This window comes from Centruroides sculpturatus, unplaced genomic scaffold (genome assembly GCF_000671375.1).
Source record: "Centruroides sculpturatus isolate CEXI.00-Female unplaced genomic scaffold, Cexi_2.0 scaffold533, whole genome shotgun sequence".
Classification (NCBI taxonomy): Eukaryota; Metazoa; Arthropoda; class Arachnida; order Scorpiones; family Buthidae; genus Centruroides; species Centruroides sculpturatus.
This window is the reverse complement of record NW_019384875.1, coordinates 150,566-176,855: the sequence shown is the minus strand read 5'-3', so window position 1 is coordinate 176,855 and position 26,290 is coordinate 150,566. Positions and strand designations below refer to the sequence as shown.

Genomic DNA, 26,290 nt, shown 5'->3' with positions numbered 1-26,290 from the left:
TTATTTTAACAATAAGTTTAATTATTAAAATGTTTTTATAACTTTGAATTAATACAGTATATTCTTTCTAATTATTATAAAATTAATTTGCAATAATTTCAGATAAAAAATTTCTTGAATAAATTAAGATAATAAATATTTATAAAACTTTCAATTCATTTTCATAAAATATCTTGTAACAATAAGACAAAGTTTCTGTATTATATCGAATAAAATTAAAACCCAATAATTGTATGAAATAATATAACACCAAAACAAAATTATTTTTGAATTTTATTTTTTTATTTTTACATTAATAGATTAAATTAGTTTATTATATTTAAGCTTTTTCCAGTTTTCTCATTCACTTTATCTAAAACATGGCACATTTCTGCTAATAAGTGGAGTAATAAGTTCTGGTGATTGTTTACAATATATTCCCGGTCTATTTTCTGATATTTTAAAATGTAACACCATGAAAGTTCATTTTGGAAGTCGTCAATAAATTGCTGGTCAAGTATTTGGCAACGAGAAACAAAATTCCAGTTTAGATAATCTTTTACCAATCATTCGTATTCATATACACCTCCAATGTCCAATACAGCTAAGTCATCTAGGTTACTTACGTTACTCCTACCCAATTCTCCCTAATCGCTAACTGAATCGCATTTTTCGCACATTATTCTTCGCATTGCAAAATGACATACGCATGCGTCAGGAACTTCTGTTCGAACAAACCTCACCTGCCGTCCTGGTCAGCGATTTTAAAAAGGTGGCAACACTAGCACGGAATTTTTCATTACTTATTCTGTGACGAAACTGAATTTTAGTTTTTTAAATTGAGATCCCTAAATAAGGGGGCAGCGAAATCTTCCTTTGCCCCAGGCGACTGACACCCACGCTACACTACTGAGCGTAGCCAAATATTCGGTATTCGGCAAAATCACTATTCGTGGCATCACTAGCCAATACCTCGTGGTTTAGAATCTCATTTCTGAGTATTTAGTGTATGAAATAACACATAAATGACATAATAATGGAATAATTTTACTACATATAAAACTCACCCCCATTTCAACACAGAATATTCAGGGAAAATAGTACAGTAGCCCGTCGTAATATCGCGGATTCGGATATATCGCTCTTTTTCTTTGTCTCCCGACAAGCGCCATATAACGAGGGGCTAATGTATTTAGTGTTAGTCCGTTTGGGAAAGTTATTAACCTATAAAAACTTCTCATATAAGACGCAGTGCAATTTCTATGCCTTTTCTGGACAAAAGATGCGCCTTATTTGTCATAAAATATTACATTTCTATAAGAATAATTAAGAAATATTCAGTTCCTTCTGCTCGATTTCCTTATATGTATTTTTAACAAATGCATTGTAATATACCTGGTGATTAAGACAAAGGACTACTTAACTTTAATAATAAAAAACATCCAGCAACGAGTTGCTTAACTTTCCCAGCAAGATTTAAAACTGCGTGTTTGGCGCCATCTGTTATGATAATTTATTATTAAAAATTTTTATATTTTTAATTATTATAAAATGGCACAAAGCTTAATTTTGAAGGAAGGGATGAATTTCATAAAAATTGTAAATGCTAGTAAAGAGCGAAATTGTCATTAAATCTATCCCTACTGGAGATACACACGATTTCCTTTATCTCCTCATCCCTCAACCTTTAATCACCAAAACTTAATGCACATAATACACAAACCTCCCTGCAAAATTTCAGAAATTTTCGAAAAATATTACAGGAGTTATTAATCTTCAAACAGGGTGAACAATTTACCGTAAGCGCATTTTTCTTGAACTCATATATGACGAAAATGTTTTTTCTTATGTACAATTTTCGTGTGAGAATTTCTCGTGCCCTTTTTTCTTGTTACCAATCCATAATGAGGAAAACCGGACAGCCGGATGTAAACGTCAACCTACTGCTCTGGGGACTAAGGGATCGAATTTAGGCTGGTAAATCCAGTAATTCTTAGAGATCGTCTATCTCAGATGTGTATGCCATGTCCTTCACCACACAATCCATTGTGGGTCTGGCAGAACCCATGATGAATATGATTTTAGAAAAGTCCTTTTAGTGCCCTTATGCCGGAATTATTCAAAAATAAAAAAGTTCCCATAATTAAAACGTTTGTAAATATTTCAAATCAGATTATCTATTTGTTTTTAATTAAAATATTGAATAAAACGAATTTTTTTCTGCTTTTAATAAAGAATTTCAGAAATTAATTTCTTTCAAAACAACAGACATCTTGGTCGTTTTTTTCTACTGTCCAATTTATTTAAATTAAAAGTTTCGCACGAAATGTTTATAATAAAAATCTTATTTATAAATTTAATAAATTGAAAAATCGAACATAAAGTTAATTAACTTTCATTCAATATTTCCTTTGTTCTATTATTTCTATTATTTAACTATGTAAATCGAAAATTTAAAAAGTAGTTGAATTAAATGTTACAATAACAAATTTTAAGAAATTTTCCATGTAACAGAGATAATAAAAAGAAAAGCAACGCACACATCTTTTGGGAATGAACATAACATGTAATAAAAAGTTGTAATCTTAAAGTCTCGATGATTCCGCAATACAATGATGTTACTTATACAATATGCAGGAAATAGGAAAACACGAATGATGTCATAACTGATTTTAAAAGTTTGGCATTCATACGATTACTAAAAACAGAAAATGTCTTCTTTTCCACTGTGCATTCGATGATTTTCACTTTGAAATCTATAACAATTCAGTTTTCAATTTGACAAAGGAAAGCTCTTTAAAACAGTATTTTTAAGTTATGGGACTTTAAGAAACTACACAAGATTTCAAATTCAAAACACAAGATGTTTTCGAAAAGGTCGACCGCATCGAAAACTAAGTTGATCAAGAAACAAAAATTGTCGACGACAAACTCGTGTAACAGACTCTTAACACTATTAGTACACATTGTACTCTACTGTACTTTATCACTGTAATTGTCATATTTTTTAAGTAATTAACCATATTAAAATTAAACAAAATTCAATTATGTTTAAATGAAAGAAAAACATTTCAATTTAGAAAAATATTGATTAAATCTGCTTTTTATCTTACATTTATAAAAATACAATTTGTAAGTACACAATAGAATGAAAAAACACTTTTTCATACATTATTCAAACGTTCCTACGTGATTGTATTCCGTAAACAGAAAACAATGAACAAACCCTTAGACATCACTATTGTATTTTTTTTTCATTGAAGGTTTTTCTATTAATTTTTACTAAATTAATTTCATTTAGTATCGTTCTATCTTACGGTGAAGAGTGTTCATACCCTTATTGTTAAGATCAAAGAAAATGAATGTCTCCTTCCCTTTAATCACACTCCTAATTATAATTCTAATCCAATATATTGAAGGTGAGTACAGATTTGCTAATTTTATTACTAACATTTTTTTAAATTTGAGTTTTTATTAAAATTTATTAGAAGACACTCCGACAGTTTCCTTGTAAGTGTATTTCAAACACATACTCCGTGATATCTAAAATATTTATAAGTATTAATGCTCTTATTGGAAACACAGTGTTTTAAATTACATATTTTTTCCTATGAAGTCTTAATTAAAATCTTCATTATTCTCATACATAATTGATATACATTTCATTAATTTAGGGACACTTAGAACAGATCTTTATAGAAATTAAGTAAAATATATTGCAGCAGACTAGAGAGCATAGGGAATGCTTTCTATGTGCCAGCTACACGCACGATACAGACTGAGACTATGACTTTAATGGTATACGAAATTGATATTAAAAAATTTGAATGTAATAACGTCACAAATGTAATATTATCCTAAATAATTTATATTACTAATTTTATACAAGAACTTAGAACATGATATTTACAATGTTTCTTGTATATCTTATGTTTCAAAATTATTGATTTCTCTCATAGTTGATAACATAATAATTGCTTAGGCAAGAATAATGCAGATCGTATTAAATACCTCTTTCCTTTTATATCAAAATGTTTGCAACTGTATGACTTTTGTTGAAAGATCATCAAAGAGAAAAATTCATGGAAAAATTATTTTACCTTGATGAAGTGTACTGAAAGAAAATATTGAGGGAAAAAATGGATGCCATATTTTTTGTTACTTAATCAACGATCACTTATTGATGAAGTTTTATTATTGCATGATAGTTTGTAGATTGTGTGAAAAATTCATCAACTACTAATAGAGTTGCCAACTATTCGAAATTCCAGTTAATTTTTAAAAATTGTTCGAAAATATTCTGAAAAGTGGTCGAGTTTTTGCTTTTTCTCTTTTTAATCGTTCCTTTTTCCTCGTAAGATATTGGTGCTATTAATTGTAATCCAATTATGGGACTCCAATTTGAAAAAATTGTAAACCTATAAATGTCTAGTCATCTGTCTAACTGTCCATAATCTCGTGAATGGAGGTAAATAGATGAAAACTGAGATCAGATATGTAAAGATTAAAGGACAGGAGGTCCCGGTTAACTATATAGGAACTTCCGATGCAAACCGGAAGTTACGTTATATCAATTCAAAAATTTCCTCCGTAATGAGTTAGATAGATGACCGGCACGACTCGATTTTCGGCATTGTGTTCGAAATTTGTTAATCTGAAAGTTGGAAATGCTGGAATCAACGATCGAAATTATTGTCTAATGTTATACGACGTCGTTACGTACAGCGCATTGTGTCGCGATGTTTTGTAAACGTTCTTCCGTTACGTAATAAAAGATTGGCGGCGCTATTGACCCCTCGGGGAGCCATTAGAGACGGTGACCTTGTTTTACTCTCCCCTTTTCAGCGCTGACCTTCCGTGAGTCAAGACAGTGTATTTTTTGTTTCTTTGTTATGTAACTAGTTACGCGAGTCTAACTTGTTTTTACTAATCTCTCCGACAAGCAACATCTAGTCTAACAGGAAGCCTTGGCTACTAAGGCCTGAAAGGACTATTATGCGGTGGAACTGAAGTTGGACGATGTGGATCGAACTATCCACTATACCTTTTATCTTAAAATCCAAAGGGGCAGTTACATCTTCAATCGGCTCCAGCAATCTCCAATAACGCAGAAATTCGAGGGAGAAGCCGCTTGATAGCACTCATGTATATATTGTAGAATTTACAATCGTCTGTATTTACGAAATAAAATTCCCACTATTGGAACAACTTCGTTTTATGATTATTATTGGTTCCTTCCGCCTTGAATTTCACTGTTCGAAATAATAGTCTCGTGTAATGTTATGCCTTCTACAATATATTTCTGATACAATGTTTGCATATGTAATTATAATTGTTATATTTCTTTATATAAATACTTGTGTATTTGCAGATATGAAGTTGTGCAGCCAGCGCTGAATTTAGTCAACGAAGACAGTGTAAATGGAACTTATTTAGGGATTATTGGACAGTTATTCAACAAGGTCAAGTATTAGTTAAAATAACTTCTTCATTTCTTTATAAAATATAAAATACTAACATTTTACTATAAATAATTTAAAATCATAATTAAAATCTAATTATTGTTCTTAAGCTTTCTGAATTTATATAATTTCTATATTATAATGCAAATTTTTCGTGTTTCTTTAGACGGCAGACATTTATCCATATCCTGTGGCAGTCAGGCACAGTCGGCACGAGGTTGCGGATTTCTCCTCTATTATTGGAATTTATTCGATAAACTTTATCATTAAGCAAATAGAAAAAACACCAGATTGGCAGGCAATATTCGAGCCTTTCTCGCTACATGTTAGTACTTTTATTATTGTGTCTACTTTGTTACATTGTTGTTATTAGTTTTTGCATTATTTCCGTCTAGAAAACAGTAATACACTCTTATTTAATATTCATTGTGGTTCAGATAAATGAGCAATAAGATATATCCATTTAGAAATGGTAAACTGTTTTTTTTTTACTAAGAAGTTGACCCTACTTAGTATATGTGCAAAAGAAACAAACACAAATTATAATTAAAAACATTTGAATTATAAATATTTTGACTATCTTTAATTATTATATATGTATTACATTTTTTCCTCTCTTTTTGTGAAAGGTTTGGCTGGCAGTAGGAATCACATTTATTTTAGTTGCATTAGTTCTTCCTATAATAATAAATTACGAATTAAATAAAAATGGAAATGAACATCTTTGGACAAAGATGAGAAGCTTTTGGTTTCTATTTTCCTCTTTCACTAATCAAGGTGCAAATTTTTATCAAATTTTTATTTAAACATTAATTTCATCAATAAAATTCTTATCTTTATTTTTCAGGATCTGACATAAGTTACATAAACCGACTCGTTTCCAGAAGTTTTATCGGAATTTGCATAATATCGATTTTAATATTAACATTTGGCTATAGTGGAACTTTGACTTCATACTTGACTGCTCCGGTTCCGGAGCCTGTTCCAAGAACATTCGAAGAATTATCTATTGCTGTAAAAAATGGAAAATGCTCATGTAGTACCCACTTAAATCAAGATGTAACGAAATTAGTAATGGTAACGTTTCTTTCTAATTTATTAAAATTCAATATAATCTTTTGATGGTCTTGTTAAACATATTTCAATACACGGGTAGTCAGGGATTGATTGTAATTATCAATTTAGCTCACTCATCTTAGCAACATGATAATAAACACTTGAAACAGACTACACAATTGTGAATTTCTTAACTTAATATTCTTACAGAACTCTAAAAGCGAATTTATGAAAGACATAAAAACTCATATGATCACCAATAACAATTTTTTTCGAAGTTCCGACATCAAGAAACAGGTGATGAAAGCACGATCCGCATTTATTTCAGTTAAATATCTCTTATCGTGGATGGCTAAATATTACCCAGGACAATGGTATATCTGTGATGACTCGTTGACTATCTTAATTAGTGCACTTCCTATGAGGAAGGGATTTCCATTTAAAAAAGATGTTGATTTTATGTGAGTATGAACTTTTAATTCCTATGTTTATATATTTAAAAATATATAAAAGTATACTCTCTTTTGCTTCAATTCATTTCTCAAGAAATTATCCACATGATTTATATGTCCAATCTCAAGATTTATACAGGGTGCTCCAAAAGTCACTGTGCAGGATGCTCCTAAAGTTACTATCATACCATGTTTTTCAGATATTTCTTCGTGTGTAACTAATTGTCTTTGTTAATATTTTCTACTTTGTACTGTCAAGATTGTCTTCAAGCTAGGTTGACAATTTCATTATATATCTATGCTGTAATGCACGGTAACTTTTGGCTCACGCCGTATTTAATATTTATTTAAAATTTATTTGTTATATCATATCAGTTATTAATTGTGTATAAATATATATATTTTATAGAGTTAGACAATTATTTGAAACTGGATTAATGACTACAGTTTACCCCGACATAGTTTACAATATTCAGAAAATGGAAAATCAAATTATGCCGTTGGATCTAAATAATTTTTTAGGTGTCGCCATTCTTCTAATAGCTGGATATACATTATCGATTATCTGCTTTGTTGTGGAATTGTTCTTAGGAAAGAAATCGAAAGTCTTGCCTGATCGGAATAACGCCTAATCTATTTCATGGAAAAATTGACTGTATTTCCATATTTAAAAATATAACTTCATTCTATTGTGTAAAGCATAGCCACAAGTAATTACAGTATAACTTCGATAATCCGGCACTTTTCGAAAATTAGCCGATAATCCGGCTTTTTATTATTCCTTCAATCGGAATTTACGTTGTTACTGATCTTAATTAACACAGTATATTCATGCAGACCGATTAAAGAGCCTGCCTAAACAATTCAGAGCTTATAGAGGTTTGAGCTGTACAGAAATGTCTACAATATTCTCTTCTGGTCGCGTAAGTGCCGGATTGACGAACTTCTACTGTATTTTAAATGAACTTTTTCTATATTCATTAATTAATAGAAGTCACATTTTCCAACTTACAATTATTACAATTTTTATGATGAACTCAGAACATTTTTCCAATTATAATTATAAATTAGAAGTTCAGACTATTTACAAAAAATTATTTAATTTTTGAGTCTAACAATTAATCCTTCTCACTCACCATAGAAGTACACCTTTTAAATTGGTATTGAAGAAATCACTTCATAAAAAACAAATAACAATAGGTAAACATTGTTTTTTATGAAGTGATTTCTTAAATACCAATTTAAAAGGTGTACTTCTATTGTGCGTGAGAAGGATTAATTGATAGACTCAAAAATTAAATAATTTTTTGTAAATAGTCTGAACTTCTAATTTATAATTATAATTACAATTATTAAATAAAAATGCACTTAATAAAAAAAAATAAAACAAGCACGAATATTTAAATGACTTAGCTCATCGATAATGATATATTAATACGAAAGATAAGAAATGCTGATAATGAGTAATCGTTAACGCGTATATAAACAATTTCATATATTATTAATATAATTTCCAATGTAAATGTTGGGAAAAACTGTTATTAAATAGTTATAACGACATTTCTCCAATTACAAATAGAAAATTGTATGCAATTTCTCGTCTATCAACTTAACTATTTCAATATTTTAAAGAATGTATCTTTATATTAATATTTAGAAATTGTATTATAATAAATTTATATCCTCTATTTTCTTTTCTATTCATTTTCTGAGTAGCTGCCGTACTCAGAAAATTGAACTGTCAAGCATTCACTCATTTACTCAATTCTATTTATCTTCCATGATGACTTTACATAAGAAACTGACTCCCTCATCCTGTTTACGTGTTAGACACCTAAAGTAAACTCATAAAAGTAATACTCAGGCACGAGGGTTCTGTAAATATTAATGATTTGAAGAACACTGCTATAGAAAAAACTATAACAACACTAATCCATGTTGTTATAGTTTTTTCTAGTACAATTTTCCTGAATAGTGTCATAATCTTTCAGTATCAATTGAAACTGGATAAATATTAACCAAATTTAAAACATTAAAATGGTATTTGCGTTTTATTGAACATAAAATGTAATGACAATTTCAGAAATTTATTATTTGTAAGAATATTTAATTAATTATTAAATCAACAGTAAATAACAAATATATTTTATTATAATTTTACTTATTATTTTAAGTGGTTAATATGTAAAACAGAAAAATAATCATGGCATTTCAGGCATGTACTTCGCTTCTGTTTTCTGTTACTTTTTGGGTAAAGTTTGTACAATACATTTCTTTTTTCTTTTTAGTATATTTCGATCATCTACTTCTGTGTCGTAGTAAAACATGTCTTGTTTTTCGTCTATCTCATATTTTTTCTCAGCTGCATGTTTATTTCGTTCGTTCGATCCTTCTCCTGCGCAAATTTGCTGATTTTCCAAACATTTTATACTTTTACTCTTCTCTTTATCACGAGGAATGCAATATAATGCAACAATCACCAATATAAGAAAAAATATAAGTGAAGGATAATACCATATCCCGTAACTATCGTTTTCAACTTTTATTGCCTTTTTAGTTAAGCAAGTTCCGTTTCTATTCAAATAATTAAAAATTTAAATTTAATAGAAAACTCGAAAATAATTTAAAATGCACTAACCTTAAGCATATTCCTCTGTTCTGGTCACAAAGAATCCCTTCCATTTTCAAGTACAAATGGCCATCTGATGTGGATATGTTGAATGATTTTGCAGGTTTGCAAATCCCGGATTTCAATTTACAACATATGTAGCATTGCTCGTCTTTAGAGGAACACTGGCAAAGTTCTAACCCGTGGTCATTGCAAATATCGCTCGTACACATTCCATTAAGACAGGTTTGATAAGATCTCGAACAGACTGTTCCGTCCGGTTGAAGTGTTCCAGAACAAAATGGAGAATCGCCATTGCAGGTGCTGGAGGCGTCGAAACAAATTATGTTACTAAAGCATGTTCTGTTTTTATCCACGGAAATATTACATGAATTATCGCAACATTCCGCAGTCTGTGGTGAACATGTTTCTTTGAAAGTACATTCAAACGGTAAATCTTTAGGAATGCAACATTCAGAAAATTTGCATTCCTGTCCATAATAATCACAATCGCAGTCTTCATCTTTTTCAATAATTCCATTACCGCATGTCGATTTTCCAATTTTTCTGAGGCATTTATCTGTGTTTAGATGGAATTATTGTATATTTATGTAGAATTTATATTACTTAATTTTATTTTAAAAATTAAATTATAGACTCACCGTGCATTTTCATATACTCAGCAACAGTTCTCGTACAACAAGCAGAAAATTTCCAATTATTTGAACGAGTTCCAAAAGGAACGTAAGAATGCATGATATAATTTCCGCCATTTTCTTCTGGAGTACAAAGTTTACTCTCTGGAGGATCATCTACGCATCCAAATGCGTGACCCAATTGATGTGCCAAGTTTAGAGCTACTCTAAATCTTGGTATTTCTTTCTGTCTTTCTAAATATGTAACATAAGCCACATTTCTTCTCATTTCACAGTTGTTTACCGAATCTTCTTCACAAATACCTCCCAGTTTATTCAATTTTTTAAAAGAACAATGCGATTCAATCCAGAAATCTCTAATACAAAAATACACCATCATGCAATAATAATGATTATAATAAGATAAACTTTTCAAAAAATCGCCATAGTCGCTTAATCCTGTCTTATGTAAAGGATAACCTGGAACAGTTTCATTTTGAAAAATCATAATTTTTTCCACATAAAATCCGACTCCATCAGGATTTCCATCTTCATCCAAGTCCATATTTCGAAAAATGAGATCGGCAATGGTAACGTAGTAAAGCATGTCAGCAATGGTAGTCTCATAGTTGTAGTTGTTCCGTTTCAGATATGTGGGATCAGCTAATAATTGTAAAGAACATCTCCGTTCAAACCTGAAATCACCACATAATTTTATTACTACGAAGATCATTAATTAACTGTCGTTTTAACTTCTAATTATATACGAGAGGAGAAGGCGTGTGAGATAAAGCAATAATAAGACATGAGTGATTCTCGGGAGGACTGTCTAAGTGTTAGACACGCCAAGAAACCACGTGGCCAGGTATTGGTCAGGCGGAAACCCGCAACCATTGACGAGCGCAGTTAAAATGAATTGAGAAAACTCGGGAATTGAATATTTAAAATTTAATAAATTTTAAAATTATTTTCCAAAATGTTGTTGAATGACTTATTATTGTTTTTTCTCGTTTTTGCACATTTGCAAACCGGATACAAAATTAACTCAAAAAACACCTGAATCCTCAATTAAACATAGAGATACGGCGCTAAATCTATAATCTATAATAATATTATAAAGAGGTAATGTTTGTAAGTATGTATGTAAGTTTATATGCAGCAGGTAATCTCCGAAACTACTCATCCGATTTCAAAAATTTTTTCACCAATATTTAGAATGGAACTTCAGGGTGGACATAGGCTGTATATTATTCCGTTAAACATGGGAGATGGTTCTTTACGGTAAGCCTTACAGGGAAGACTTACTGGGAAGGCTTACCGTAAAGAACTCTGCTTCTATTTATACTATTTTAGATGCGATTTTTTGCGTTTTTGATTGCGTTTTAATAGGGTACGTCAACAGAATGTACACTAAGAAGGGATTTTTCGAAAAATTCCCCCCCACGGGGGAAGTGTTATCCATTTATAATAGATACATTTTGAGCCACAACAAGGCGTGGCGGGGTCTGCTAGTAATTTGATAAAACTGGAGAAGTAACCAAACGAAAGAAGCATTGAACCTTGTATAACTCTAGCAATATATTTAACAGTATTTCGACCTACTTCTGAAGGTCTTCTTCATTTGGAATATCAAACTTAAATGAAAAAGAACAATGACACAATCACCTTATGTATCTGAGAACTAACATTTATTCTCCTACAAACATTTTCTACCTGCTCCACAGGTCATCCTCAGGTATTTTTGAAACTTTTGAAACTTTGGAACGTTTCTTTGCATCGGTTCCAATTCGAACCAAAATTCAAATTTCTATAAGTGTTCGAACAATTCGTTTCAATATAAATATATAAAAGATACATAGAAAATGTTAGTTCTCAGATACATAACGTGATTGTGTCATTGTATGCAAAGAATCTGAGTGTTTATTGAAGTGAAAAAGAACATTCAAAAAACATTAAACTGAACGGAAATTTGAAACGAATGTTCTTCTTATTTTTTTATTCTAAAGATCAGAAACGATCGATCAAGAAAAGATCAATCATAAGATCAAACACGTAAGGTCACTTTTTTTGTTACTAGATTTGGGTATTTTTCGAGTTAGTTGTACGTCCAATTTTTGCAATAATTACTGGACGCAAAGATTTAGAAAAACCAAAATTGTCCTAAATACTAGTAATATTATGAATATAATTTAAAATTAATTGCTACAATTAATAAATTTAAAATTTCTTCAACAGTATACTATATAAAACTTTTACCTTGTTTTATCAGTTAAAAGCATTGGGTTATACATTTCAGAATCTGTGCAGTTGTGATGTCGTTTAGAACTATAACTTTCAGTAGAATTTCTTTCGTCCATTTCTTCACAATAATTTATTTTTTCCTTGAATAAATCATTTATTATCACGTCATTTAGTTTATAGACGAAAGATGTCTTCTTATCCTTAAAACTGGGATCGTAGATAAAACTTTCATCCGTAGGTTCCAAGTAGAATATTTCATTATCCATACTAAATCTTCCTACGAATCCCCTTTTGTTAAAGTAACCTATGGCTGAAGATTGGATCCAGTTATTAACTGTTCCTTTAAGAACATAAGCACCAGATAAACTTCGAAGATACATCTTTTTTACTTTATCGTCATTGTATAGTAACACTTCAGCTGTTGAAGATAAGATGGATTCGTCTTTGTGTAGATAAAGATTAATTCCTTTTCCAAACACGAAAAATGATACGTTGAAAAATGTATCATTATTTTCGGAAAATTCATAAGATACTACATCTATGAGATTTCCTTGTACCGAATAAACATCTGATTGCAATTGGTAGATGCTGGATTCCTCGGACAAGAAACTGTCTAATTTTAAATAAATGACAAAATCCAAAGCAAATAAATATCTAATAAAATGCATTTTTATAATCCTTACGAACGATTTACTTCGATTTTTTCCGATTCGAATATAGAATAACTTTCGAATTTCAAAATTTGAAAACGGTCGTGTTCAAAATTGGAATAAAATTTTTCGAATTTTTAATATTTTAAACGTTTATCAGCGCTTGTTATAATATGCAAGTATTGTAAGTTTCATCTGTCCACCAAACCAACGACATATAACTACTAGACCGCAGATTCGGTCGCCATCTTCGAAGCGAATTAAACGTGCGACCGCCATGACACTTTGAGGCAGAAAGCTGCAGGAAATACCTAATACAGATACGACTGTTCGTCAAATAAATACACAGTTTTCACGACTATAATTTGCAAAATTGATAAATAATAAGTGAAATAGTCAAAATGCTCTGAAAAATATTAAATTAATCATTAATAATAAATACCAGTAGTTGAATTATTATTCATTTCGGCTGCCCGTAAATGACGTCCACATTGGAAGAAAGGGAGGAGGATTAGACAAATCCGACAAAAATCGGACAAGGGGAAAGGGAGGGTTGAGCTTCAGTGGACGTCCGTATATTTCATTAAAATGTATACAGTTTACGCATTATATTTATTTCGGAATTTCTTGTACGTTTCATTTTAACTTGTATCTATCGTTCGTAAAGTAATAAAGGAGGGTCGAGTTTTGTTGGACGTCCGAAGAGAAGAGGGAGTTACGGAAACTTAGTCAAACTGGGACAAGAGGGCGAAGAGAAGTAAAAACTTCAAGGAAAATGCGGACATAATTTATGGACGACCTCATATAAATATTTTCAATACAGTAACCCATCAATAAACGTTACTTATTGAACTTTAACATGAACAAGTTTGATATGCATTTGTCTGACAGAAACACCACAACCATCCCGATTATCAGGTGTGGTGAGTCGGGCATTTGAGCTTCATTTTGCTGCTGCACACTCCGCTCAACATCACAGTATCATCACCTACGTTAGCCAAAGACGTTCGCTCTAGTAGTCTTGGTGACACTACTGGCCGTCTCTATAGAGGCCGAGGAAAATCAAACTTTGTAGCAACCGATGTTACGTGCAAATAGATGTATCTGGTCAGTGTGTAGAAACGTCAGGTTCAAAGTGCCAATTGCAACGAACAATACTATTGCTCGATTTCCATTCGTCACGGCGTATCGCTCTATCAACTACCGACCGAAGTACAGTAGAGCATCGATTATCCAACCCCCGATTAACCGTCACCTCGGTTAACCGCGACCGCGTTCTAGTCGGCAAATTCAAATGTCCGCTAGTGATGTGGCGCTACAATATTTGGCTATGTCTTGGCTACTTTAATAGTATTTTTACGTGTTTTAGCTGGCAACACTGGCTCGACCATGAAAGGGAGGCAAGTATTTAAACACGTGCGACTAAATATCCAGATGGCACAAAGCTCTGATTGGTCAGCTGAATGACGTCAACCCACCGAAGTATAGATTATATTTTGTGGTCGTCAGAACGAATCATGACGAAATCGATTATTTTTTTTAGTTGTCGTAATATGGAGTGAGTATAAAGTGAAAATACAGCTGATTATTATTTTTTGAACATTTAACTTCATACTTGATCTTTATGCACCTCTGAACCAAATCATACACAATAGATCATTTTAATAGTGCGATTAGTGTTTTAAATTTACGTGCACAGATAATAAATAACAGAAAATTTATACTTTGTTACAGATATTATTCATAAAAAGTTCGAGAAAGGATGAAATTTATAATTAAGATAAGTCAGAATATTCTTTGAATTTGTCATATGCATTTAATATAGTTAGATGAAACAATAAAATTAACTAAGTTTTGTATACCTCTGAAAGAGAAATTTTCACAAATCTTGCTTAACAAATTATAAAGTTTAAATGTAAAAGTTGTTGAACAATTTTGAATAAAGAATATTCTCCATAGATTACTCTTATCAGAATTTTTTTTAAAAAATGTTTTAGTTAGAATTGACAGTTCTTTCTGTCAATAGACATTTTGTGCTTTTGAATGTCAGTTCAAAATCTGTGTGTTAAGAAACAATACTTTTCAAATTTACAGAAATTTCATATATCCAGTTCCATCATGGATATATCTGTAAATATGTTTAATGAAATTTGCATGACCATTTTTCAAATTAAAGGTATAGATTTCTTGTATAAATTATTTAACAATCAATAATGCTGTAAGTATTTAAATTCCTTTGAATATAATAGTTATATATGTTTTAAATAAGAATTTCCATACATTTCATCATGGAAATTGTTTATCAATATAAGTGTCAGGAAAAAGTAATGTTACATTTGTACTTTAATGTTTTCATAGTAAACTATTTTTTTAATTTTTTAATATTTGAAGACAAGTTCGCCCAAATAGGGATCACCATTATTTATTTTTGCGTTCAAGACAGTACATTTCCGGCGACCGACCTTCCTTTCTAGGCTACTAGCCTCCAAAAAGTTTAAAAAAGTCCTTTTAAAAAACACAAAAAAATTTCCAATTAAAAACACATAGATTTTCTAAATTCAGAACTGGTGTTATACGAACATCTTTCTTGTTACCATCTATACTTTATCGGTGGTGTTTCAGCCTTTTATCCACAGAAAAGAGAGCGCTGGAAAATGTAAATTAAACAGGTTCCTTCTGGTGACGATATTTTACAGTCGTAATTCGTAATTTTTTCGTCCGATGGTTCTTTTTATTTTTTAATATTTGAATATTAAAAAATAAAAAGAACCATCGGACGAAAAAATTACGAATTACGACTGTAAAATATCGTCACCAGAAGGAACCTGNTGTGCTATATACCTAGTTGCATAGAAAAATATATATCCAGTGTCTATATTTAAGTTTTCACAGGATTTGATTTGAAAAGCAAACCAATAGATTAGTGAATTTGTAGAAAAAAATAACTTATTATTTAAAATGTTTTAACAATTATGCATTAAAAAGTATGAATTATGTTTAGGTGAAAATATATATTAAATTGTTAACTAATCTGCACTTCCACTTAGCATATTCTGTTGTAATATATATATATATAAAACATTAAATACAAGTTTCTGTAAGGTTAAAAATACTGTATTGTCTAATAAAGAATGTAAAAAAAACTTAACTTACAATTTATATTTGATGTTTTTGATTATTTTATTATTAAAGTAAATGTGCAAAACAGATAAAAGTTACTTTTTGATGTTTAAAAATGTCTCAGCATTAAAGCCTTTGATATCATGTAACTTAGTTTAATGTTAAAATGGTTGCAAAATTTTCAATTAATGTCAATACACATAAGAGCTAGTGAAATTATAAATAAGTGCCTTTTATCAAGTTTTAGATGAAATGTCTATAACTATTATATAATGTCTTCCCGCTCTCACAACAACAACAATACAAAGTTTAGGCTGATCGATCAACATTTCCGATTTTAGTAGGTTGACGTCATTCAGCTGACCAATCAGCGCATTGTGCCATCTGGATATTTAGTCGCACGTGTTGGAACGAACGCCATAACTTTCGCGCCATCTAAGGGATACTTTATTAATTAAAATTACAATAAATTCTTTAGTAAAAAATTAATTAAGCTCATTTTCGAATTAATTCGAACTTTAAGAATTTAACACTTGCATAGTAAATATTATACTATTGTGATCTGTTAAAAATTTACATTATTAAGCACAACGCATTGTGGGTAATACAGTAATAATAATCGCTTCGGCCTGCCTCTCTGGTCGTCCAGGTTCGAATGAATTTTTACGAGAAATCTGTTCTGGTTTTTCTGCTGTAATCTTTCACCACCCTGTCGAATCCACGATGTGTGTATTGATTAAAAAAACTGCCCTGTTCCTGACCGCAGAATGGAAAAGTTAAAAATAAATAAACAAAACTAGGAAGATTGAATGACTGATGTGGTAAAGATACCAAAACACCAAAACACCAAAACTCCTTTCTGAGAGGAGTTCGAGTTCAGGTCTTCTTAAGATTTCAAAAGTTTCGTAACTGGATAAACCTGAATGACTAATCAGGAAACTTCTGTTGTAATCCATTTATTTAATAATTAGGGTTGGGCTGGCTGGTCGAGGTAAGGGACTTTCCCCAGTAGGAAGTCGTTTAAAAATTAATATATGATAATATAATAAGAATAAACATAACACTAAGCTTTCTCGAATATATACAGTATTATTTTTACAGTAAAAATTCCGTATTCGTATCTTGCTTGTTACATTATTGCATCATTGTGAAATCACTTGACTTCGGAGACTTTCGATTGATTACGTGTAAATACATTTGGCAAATCTCTCCTTTTGATTACGTACATGAATGAATGACAGAAAATATTTGCAGAAATTTTTACAACGAATAGTTTATTCACGTAGCTAGTTAGTAGGCTTATAACAATAAATTCATATGCCACTAATACCACTAAAACAATGCCCGACCCCTCCCTCCTCATAGTGTACAGTGATTTACTGGTAGGGAGGTGATATATCGTGTAATGATGTAACTCCCCTCCCTCTGTTAAACTCTATAATGAAAGGCAGTTATAAAAGTTATAATTTTAATTGCTGTCAGCCTATATTTTAGTTTCCCCCGCATCTAATTTTCTACTCCGGCCTAATATTGTTAAAGTAATTAAATGGTGTTGCGAGCTACCAGTTGACAAGCTCGTATTATTATACGACATTTTCGTCTTCAAAAATAGGCTGTAAGTATAAAATTAAATGTTCTATAGTTGTACTATTTTGTTGATTTTTCTCCGGAAATTTGTGTAATTTAATACAATAAATAAATTTCTAGATAATCTACTCGATATCAATGGAGATAATAATATATTTAACCAATCTGTGCAGCTAGATATAAATTGTAATTGTTCTCAACAGGATGTAGATGGTTTGTGCCCCACTTTTAAGCAATTTCTGAGTTTTTACTTAAGGCTTTTTGAAATTCTTCCGGATTAATTTAACTCATCTAGAAGCCGGATATTCTAGTACACTCACTTTTCTTCTTTTTTTCCTTTCATATATATATATATACAATTCCAGTTTTTGACTTAAAAATAGTATATTACACATAACAAAATATATATTTAAATTCTTTAAATGTTATTTTGTATTAATACTATTTTCTAATTTAATTTAATAAAATAAATATTAATATAATCGATTTTTTCCATAGATGGGACTATTTTTTTATTTTAATTCGTTGATAATTTATAAAAAAATTATTGATATTTTAAAACATTTTTCAGTGATTTTATCGGTAATTCAGGATAAAATTCATTTATTTAGAATATTTTAAACATTTTTCTATTTTCTTTCCTTAAACTTAAAGAAAGTTTACTAACACCATTTAACTTTTGGCATTCTTTATTATGTAGGAGAGTCGTGCACTTCGTTTATGTCTAGCCACTTTATTGTGTGTTGCAACAGATGGATCTACGAGATGAGTACTTTTAAGAAGTAAGTTTCAATCCTATTGCAATAATATTTTCGATTTTTAGAACTAATATAAGCAACTCCACTGCATCTTTTATCCTTTATCTTCATTCTTTGATTCTATTAGTGAAGTCCAAACCACACATTTGTGATGCTCTCCTTTAATGTAATATAAATTATTGTAATATAAATTAATGTAATATAAATATTAATGTAATATAAATTAATGTAATATAATCAATCATCCTAATTAGTAAGCTCGTCTTCAAATGGATCGTAAGTGCTTTATTGATATCGATTATACCAAATGTATCTTGAATATCACACAGATATGAATTTGGTACAGGAAAATAGTAGAAAAAATTACATGAAATTAGTATTTTCACTAACAAAATGTTGATTTTTTTCCCTTTTTCTCTAGTGACCCCGTCTAAGAATCTATTAAGTACTGTATGAACCGTGTTCCAATTTATAGAATGTAATTTCCAACATAGAAAGGGGTTACAGGGAAGAATATACAACAGATATATATAGAGAATATACAAACTTAAATAAATTAAATACAGCTATTATCAACAATAAGCAATACAAAATTATAGCAATTTATGAATAATATTCAATTAAATATATAAATATAACCTAAGTAGCATTAACGTTAAGAGTATACTATTCCCATCCCATAATGTAGAATCTTCGAACAACAGCTGTGACGAAAACAGAAAAATGGCCGTTGTTTAGAAGTTATTTTGTATGCGACATAAAAAGAAGCGCTCCTGAATAAATGGTCGCCATTAACAGGTGGCCGTTGTCGAGTTGTGATCATAATTAGAGGTTCGACTGTAGTAAAGTAAATAATTCCACATATAAATTCCATTAATTCTACATAATAAAACATAAATTTTCATTAATGTTATGTAATAAAACGTACAAACTACACATATGAAGTACTACTGTACAGTACATATATTATTTTAATATCAGGAAATGCAATAACCTATCACAGAAACTGTATTAACAGTAACAAAAAAGCACACCCTAGAAATAAGTTATAAATTTTCTTTATGAATTATTGTAACAATGTTTTTTATATTCATAAATCAATTAACAATTGTTATTGCTAGAAATTAGTTTAAGCACGAGGAAATTTTAGTTTTATACGCTATAGTAGCATGCTTAACATTACAATGACCCTAGAAAGAGTTTTGTGGTATCTGTATTCAATACTTCCTCAATTCACTATAGTAAAATAAAAGTAAATGTTAAACATTTAAAATTTAAAATATAAATCAAGTTTAAATAATATTTTAAATTATATAAAGTAAAAACAATGTAAAATAGTTACAAAAATTCTAACTTTATGTTGCATAAAGCTATAGATGTATATCGACGTAGACCATTATCTGTTTTGAAAAAAGGAAGATTTGCTAGTATTTAACGATCTATAAATATATTAAAGGAAAATTTTCCTGTTTTAAAGTTTGTTTAAATCTATAAATTATTAAAATTAAGTTATTGAATTTGTTTTATAACACTGTGTAAAGGTGTATATTATCATTGTAGTTATTTCTACGCTTTATCTATGATGATGAAAACAAGTCGAGAAACTATAATAGAGGGATCGTGAAGGATAGGAAAAAAAAGGGGTGCCTCACTTAAACAGCGCATGCGTATTAGAGGAACAGGTTGTGATGCCTTTCACCTACCGAAACCAGGCCACTGTGCTTGGTCTAGCAGTTATTTCCGCTTACAAATAGGACACGTGTGAAAAGTAGATAGAATTTCCGTTGTCTCGGTGCTTGATGTGTCTTTCGGATTGTTAGGCAAAAGTTTAGGGAGAGTGATACAACAAATATATTAAGAAATGAATATAAAGTGTAAGGGACTGTATAGAAACATTACTACGAAACTCCAGGTAAGATCAGTTTTTTAAATATTTTCGGAGCGCTTTACACTCCGTTTATCGAGTAAATTACCTGTATTTTTATTAATACAACTTATTCTTCACTTAAATGATTTTTTTTTCTTTAGTCTTCCAACTAAATCTTACCTATCTTCTGTTTTACTGTGTAAAATGGTTAAGTAGCTTTACTAGTCGGAGATTTTTATTTGTATATTTTATAACATAAGTTATATAATTACGTGATATAACTATATATAGATTGGGTAGGTAATTCGTGACGTCGTAACGGGTATTAGAAAAATCTAGTTCATTGACCTATACAGAAGGTCGTCCATTAAACGGACGACTTTCCTGTTGTGACAATGTTGACAATGACCTAATTTTTAAAATCTCTGTCGTTTTTCTGAATTTTATTTAATTATTTAATAATATTTTTTTAAGTTAACTATAATTAAAGAATAGATTTTTGTGTATTTATAAGCGTATAAAACAAAATTTTCTATCAGAACTGTGTCAAAATCTAAGTTGCATGGTCTTAGATATGACATAATCTTGTAAAAACTCTTGTAAAATCCGGTTTGCTGATTTTCAGCTGCGTAAAAATATTCTTTTACTGTACATAAACTGTGGATTTTATACAGATATTGTACCTCTAGGCTGGGTTATTTCTGGTTCTACACCTGTACAGAGGGAAAAACTTTCTAATTCTATTATTGCACACATATTCAACATGAATTATCCTCATCCATTACTTCCAGGTTTATAACTGTATATAATGCAAAACTATTTTGGTTCTCGTTGGCTTGGGTTTTAAAAATTACATGACTTTGTATTGTTCTATATATTTTTATATGCAATTATTAATTTATATATTTTATTTTATTTACAATCCGACTTTTATAAAAGGAAACCAACAGAAGATTATAGACACAGGGCTCCAAAATTTAATCTTTTATATAGAAACATGTCAAGTGATAAAAACTGAAAAGTGAGTCTCTATCTGGATTGAATTTACACATAACTCGAACAAGTTAGGGCCTCACGCTACCAGACTATAGCTTACAACCCTGAGCGTTTAAATTTTAGTAGAGGGGAATGGCTTCTCATATGTCATAGCTTAAGGCAACGAGTCTAAATCCAGCCTTGGGCCTCATATTTGTGTCTAGCCGAACTTATCTTTAGTTTATTCTCGAGTAAAGAATTTGAATTTTAACGGTAAATAATTCTTTGCAAATACAATTAAAATATATACGTCCAAATTTAAAAACGTAAACAGTAACATACCGAACGGGCTTCTCAGGCATGAGATGCCAGAGTCATTAAAACTATTGGCATTCTCAAATTATACAAAATTACATAACAATCGGTTAAAATTACGTGATACTAGGTATAAGACCCAATCACAACGGGCCTTGTAAATATTATGCATTAGTCTATAACTTTATATTATTAACGAAGGGTCGGTAAGTTCATAACACAGGAACCATGAAGGCCCCTTGATGAGGTCTGATATTTAAATAATCAATTTTAAATTGTACCGTTGCAACGAGATAATGAAAAGTAGTACACCAGTTACTAGTCTATATAAATAGTAACTGAATATAGTTTAAAAAATGTCGGTTTTAATGTTTAACTGCTGAATCATAATTTCTAATATGTATTTTATTAGCTTTCCACAGGACCATTCACATACTTCTAAGAGGCACTTTCTAGTTCTAAAACAAGAGTCAAAGACTCTCGACTTATGACCTTGATAACTTAAAGGAACAGGAAAGAAATGAGGCCTTTTACCTTCTAAAGGTGAATAAATATATAATTTATAGCATTCGAAATGTTAAAAATAATTGATAAATCGGATTTTTTATTGCATAGATTTAGCTTTAAAACTGTACATTTTATGCTCTAATTTTAGTTGACGTACTCGCATGTCCTGACCTTTTATATACTCATTGTGTTAATATTTATAAATAAAGAAAGAATAATCTTATTATTCGTTATCAGTCAGTTGGAACCAATAAAGAATAGCTTTTTGTCGAATTGGGACATTTTCTGAGTATTCACAATTGATTAAAGAATAAAACAAGATCAGCACAATATACTTAAAATTTTAATTTTATTGGTTATTTTCCTACGCTAATTAGAATAAAAAATGTTTATTGGTTAATTTAAATTACGTTTTCTTACTCTTATTACTCTAATTCTTGTTCTATCTATTGACAACCGATAGGAAGCATTGTATTTAAAATGAAAGAAACATGACCGTTTTTATTGGTTAATTTAAATATTTATTACACGCTCATTGGTTAAGTTGTTGTCTGGATGACGTTTTAGAATGTAAGTACAGATTAATTATAATTATCTAGGCTAAAATAATTTGATTTTTATAGAACTAGAACGGTAATTATAATTGGAAGGATCAAGAATTTCATGCTCTCTCGTCAAGATAGGTAAGGCGTATTAATTTAACTTTAATTAAATTTTTTCCTCGAATTAATTTTTTTTTAATCTATATTCTCGCAGTTAAACATGAAGCTAAACGTTGTGGATCGCTTCCTGACTTTAAAATATAAAAAATTAGGATCTTTGATAGGAAGCCATCCTAGCTACTTCGTCATTGTACCAATTTTCTTATCATGCCTCCTAGCAACTGGTGTTCAGAGGATAAATTATATATCAGATATAGAATATCTCTTCAGTCCATATCATAGTAAGGCTACAGAAGTGAAGGCATTTATAGAAAAGAATTTTATCACTAATATGTCATATAATTTCGATCCTGGTAGATATACCAGAAGGGGAAGGTTTGGCACATTGCTGTTGGTAACTAAAAATGGTAAGAATATATTACAAAAGGACATTTTCGAGCGTGTTATTGAGATTGATCAGATGATACAGAGCTTAATAATCCATAAAGATGACAAGACCTGGACTTATAAGGAGCTCTGTTGTAAAGATAAAGATGGATGCTATAGCAATTCTTTCATCGAATCATTAAAACACAATAACAGCCATTTTAAATATCCATTAGATATTAATAAGAAGAACCTGAAAGTGTATTTCTACGGTGGAACACTAGGTGGCGTTAACACTCATGAAGATGGTTACGTCATTTCTGCAAGAGCTATACGACTCCTATATTTTTTGGATGATGATAATAATTATAAAAATGATCTGGCCTTACTCTGGGAGAGGAAATTTATAAGTTCCTTACAAAATATTCAGATCGAAGATTTGACATCTGAGAGATATGTTTCCAGTTCTGTAGAGACAGAATTTCATAATAGCACTATGGCACTGATGCCATTGTTGGTGCTAATATCTTTCATGATGATTTTATTCTCTGCATTGACCAGTATTACTTCAGATTGGATAAGTAACAAACCGTGGTCTGGTGTAATTGGGTGCATGTCATCAGGATTATCTGTGGCATCTTCGTTTGGTTTGCTGATGTACATTGGAATACCTTATATCGATATGAACTTAGCTGCCCCATTTTTGACATTAGGTAAAATTCGTATTAATGTATATATTCTTTAACAATAAATAATTATCTTTAATTAAGAATAATTTTCCTGACATGGACTAATTACTTAAAATTTTGGATTATTTATAGGTATTGGAATGGATGACACTTTCGTCATGTTAGCAGCTTGGAGAAGAACAGATACTAAGAAAAGCGTTGAAGAAAGGTTAGGAGATGCTTACTCAGAATCGTCAGTTTCCATCACAATAACGTCTTTGACTAATTTCATAACGTTCTGTTTTGGAATGACTACGCCATTTCGTTCCATTCGCATATTCAGCGTTTACATTGTATCTTGCATATTGTTTGCCTACATCTATCAGCTAACATTTGTAGGCGGCTGTATGGCCATCTGTGGTTATACCGAACAGAAAGGATTGCATTCCATCACTTGTATGCCTGTTGATCCAATAAAAGATAAGAGTAAGTAACACTAAGTTTTTTTTTCCTCTTGTTCGTAGTGATGTTGTTTAATAAATATTTCTTTCGTTAGAAAACAGAGGACTCCTATATCGACTGTTTTGTTTGCAAGTGAAAAATTCAGAAGAGAATAAGGAAACGATACTTGTTACATTTTGGTCGAAAATGAGCGACGTCTTAAATTACTCTTACGTAAAAGTGCTTATTGCAGCCATCTTTGCAATCTACTTAGCTGGTGCTGCTTGGGGATGTACCAACTTACAAGAGAAAGTAGACCTGAGAGATTTTGTTTCTTATGATTCTTATGTGATGAGATACTTCAATACGTATATTCAATATTTTCAACGTTATCAAACTAGAATACAAATTGTTTTAAATGCAACTGTGGATTATTCCGATCCTTCAGTTCAGAATAATATTGAAGAAATCTTACAGAGTTTTGAATCTAGTGATCATTTATCTGATTCTACTTTAACAGAATCTTGGCTAAGACACTATTTACAGTTTATGAAAGATAAAAGAGGAAAAATACTCTTGGAAAGTTATAATACAAGCTCCAAACAGGGATTTCTAGATGGTTTGCGCGAAGTATTTCTTAGACTTCCACTTGCTTCTAGATATAATTATGATGTTAAATTTAATGAAAACAATACTGATATTATTACTAGTAGATTTTTATGTCAGACAAACAAGACAACAGATACTAATTCCGAGATTAATATGGCTTTGGAACTAAGAAAATTGGCCGAGAAGACCACGCTTCCAATATTAGTTTACAATACCTTTTTTCTCTTCGTCGATCATAATTTAATGGTGCTACCATTAACGTTGCAAACCATATCCATAGTTTCTGGCGTCATAGCTATTGTAACATTCTTGTTCCTGCCGAGTATTAAATCCGTTATATGTGTCACTTTTACCATAATTTCTATTTTAGTAGGTGTTATTGGCTACATGACTCTATGGCACGTTAAATTAGATCCAATTGCTATGATCAATCTTATTATGTGTGTTGGATTTTCTGTGGATTATTCTACTCATGTTGTATACGCATTTATAACTTGCAAAGATAGAACTCCTGGTGCCAGTTTGAAGAAAGCTCTATGTGATGTCGGTTTGTCGATATTTCAAGGCAGTGTATCAACTATAATTGGTGTTATCGTGTTCATAGATCCTCCGTCATATTTGTATGGTGTCTTTTTCAAGATAATGCTCCTCGTCATTCTGTTTTCGGCTCTTCATGGGTTAATTATTTTACCTCTGCTGCTTTCGTTAACCGAAGGAATATGTTTGAGATCGTGGAAGTTACCATCTTCCAAAGATATTATACCAAGCAGTAATGTTTCTAGCATTCATAAAATGCCAGAAGATCAATTACCTACAGAAAATGGCATTGAGACTAACCATAATAGCATTACATTAAAGAAAACAATAAGTAATAAAGAATATATCAATGAAGGTTTTACACCCGATTTACAAGTTAAAACGATAAAGTATGAAAGTTGAGAATTAATATCTGAAAATATTAGATTTTAATAATTTTTTAATGTAAATAAGTGTTTTTTTCGTTGTTACCGTTCTATCGAAAATTTTAATAATTTTTTGATAGACACCATTCTCATGTATATATAATCATCTTTTAACAAAAATACTTAATAAAGCATTATTAATATGTTTGTTTCTTTATTTATAAAATTGTTTTAATTTTTTTCAAATTTCCTATTACTATAATGTGGTTTGATGTAGAAACTTGTAATTCTTGCTAAGGGAATGAATGGGGACAACGTTTAAAGATAGAGTTAGTAATAACTGATGTAAGGATAAAGTGTGTAAATATAAGTTTGTATAGTTGGATCACGTTATGAGGAGAGATAGATGAGAATCAATAAACGAGTCATG

The 26,290-nt window shown here is 30.5% G+C and overlaps 3 protein-coding genes across 10 annotated transcripts; 2 read left to right on the top strand and 1 right to left on the bottom strand.

The window, feature by feature from the left end:
• The first annotated feature begins 4,585 nt into the window (after positions 1 to 4,585).
• Positions 4,586 to 7,845, top strand: LOC111630957 (glutamate receptor ionotropic, delta-2-like). The gene is made up of 7 exons (XM_023375125.1): positions 4,586 to 4,725; positions 5,351 to 5,441; positions 5,608 to 5,766; positions 6,071 to 6,218; positions 6,289 to 6,518; positions 6,708 to 6,958; positions 7,359 to 7,845. Exons 1-7 carry the CDS (start codon positions 4,586 to 4,588, stop codon positions 7,579 to 7,581), a joined length of 1,242 nt encoding a protein of 413 aa, XP_023230893.1. The 3' UTR covers positions 7,582 to 7,845.
• A 1,198-nt stretch (positions 7,846 to 9,043) lies between these two features.
• LOC111630954 (disintegrin and metalloproteinase domain-containing protein 10-like) lies at positions 9,044 to 13,486 on the bottom strand. Its single transcript, XM_023375121.1, has 4 exons — positions 12,449 to 13,486; positions 10,220 to 10,887; positions 9,588 to 10,137; positions 9,044 to 9,523 (listed from the first exon to the last, which is right to left on the bottom strand). Exons 1-4 carry the CDS (start codon positions 13,099 to 13,101, stop codon positions 9,190 to 9,192), a joined length of 2,205 nt encoding a protein of 734 aa, XP_023230889.1. The 5' UTR covers positions 13,102 to 13,486; the 3' UTR covers positions 9,044 to 9,189.
• LOC111630952 (patched domain-containing protein 3-like) lies at positions 11,963 to 26,047 on the top strand. Of its 8 annotated transcripts, none has more exons than XM_023375119.1 (7): positions 11,963 to 12,244; positions 18,491 to 18,572; positions 22,836 to 22,895; positions 22,969 to 23,281; positions 23,363 to 23,953; positions 24,062 to 24,394; positions 24,465 to 26,047. In XM_023375119.1, exons 4-7 carry the CDS (start codon positions 22,975 to 22,977, stop codon positions 25,895 to 25,897), a joined length of 2,664 nt encoding a protein of 887 aa, XP_023230887.1. In that variant the 5' UTR covers positions 11,963 to 12,244; positions 18,491 to 18,572; positions 22,836 to 22,895; positions 22,969 to 22,974; the 3' UTR covers positions 25,898 to 26,047. The 8 variants fall into 8 exon arrangements, with proteins under 8 accessions (XP_023230887.1, XP_023230883.1, XP_023230882.1 ...); XM_023375115.1 differs by adding an exon at positions 22,118 to 22,248 and having other exon boundaries at positions 22,969 to 23,953; XM_023375114.1 differs by adding an exon at positions 21,355 to 21,436 and having other exon boundaries at positions 22,969 to 23,953.
• Positions 26,048 to 26,290: the final 243 nt, after the last annotated feature.

Coding starts and splice junctions, on each gene's coding strand:
- LOC111630957 (XM_023375125.1), top strand. CDS start 4,586: ATGACCGGCACGACTCGATTTTCGGCATTGTGTTCGAAATTTGTTAAT. Junction 5,442..5,607: donor TTGGACAGTTATTCAACAAG/GTCAAGTATTAG, acceptor GTGTTTCTTTAG/ACGGCAGACATTTATCCATA. Junction 6,519..6,707: donor ATGTAACGAAATTAGTAATG/GTAACGTTTCTT, acceptor ATATTCTTACAG/AACTCTAAAAGCGAATTTAT.
- LOC111630954 (XM_023375121.1), bottom strand. CDS start 13,101: ATGCATTTTATTAGATATTTATTTGCTTTGGATTTTGTCATTTATTTA. Junction 10,138..10,219: donor TGAGTATATGAAAATGCACG/GTGAGTCTATAA, acceptor ATCTAAACACAG/ATAAATGCCTCAGAAAAATT. Junction 9,524..9,587: donor AACAGAGGAATATGCTTAAG/GTTAGTGCATTT, acceptor TTATTTGAATAG/AAACGGAACTTGCTTAACTA.
- LOC111630952 (XM_023375113.1), top strand. CDS start 22,975: ATGAAGCTAAACGTTGTGGATCGCTTCCTGACTTTAAAATATAAAAAA. Junction 23,954..24,061: donor TGCCCCATTTTTGACATTAG/GTAAAATTCGTA, acceptor GATTATTTATAG/GTATTGGAATGGATGACACT. Junction 24,395..24,464: donor TGATCCAATAAAAGATAAGA/GTAAGTAACACT, acceptor TTCTTTCGTTAG/AAAACAGAGGACTCCTATAT.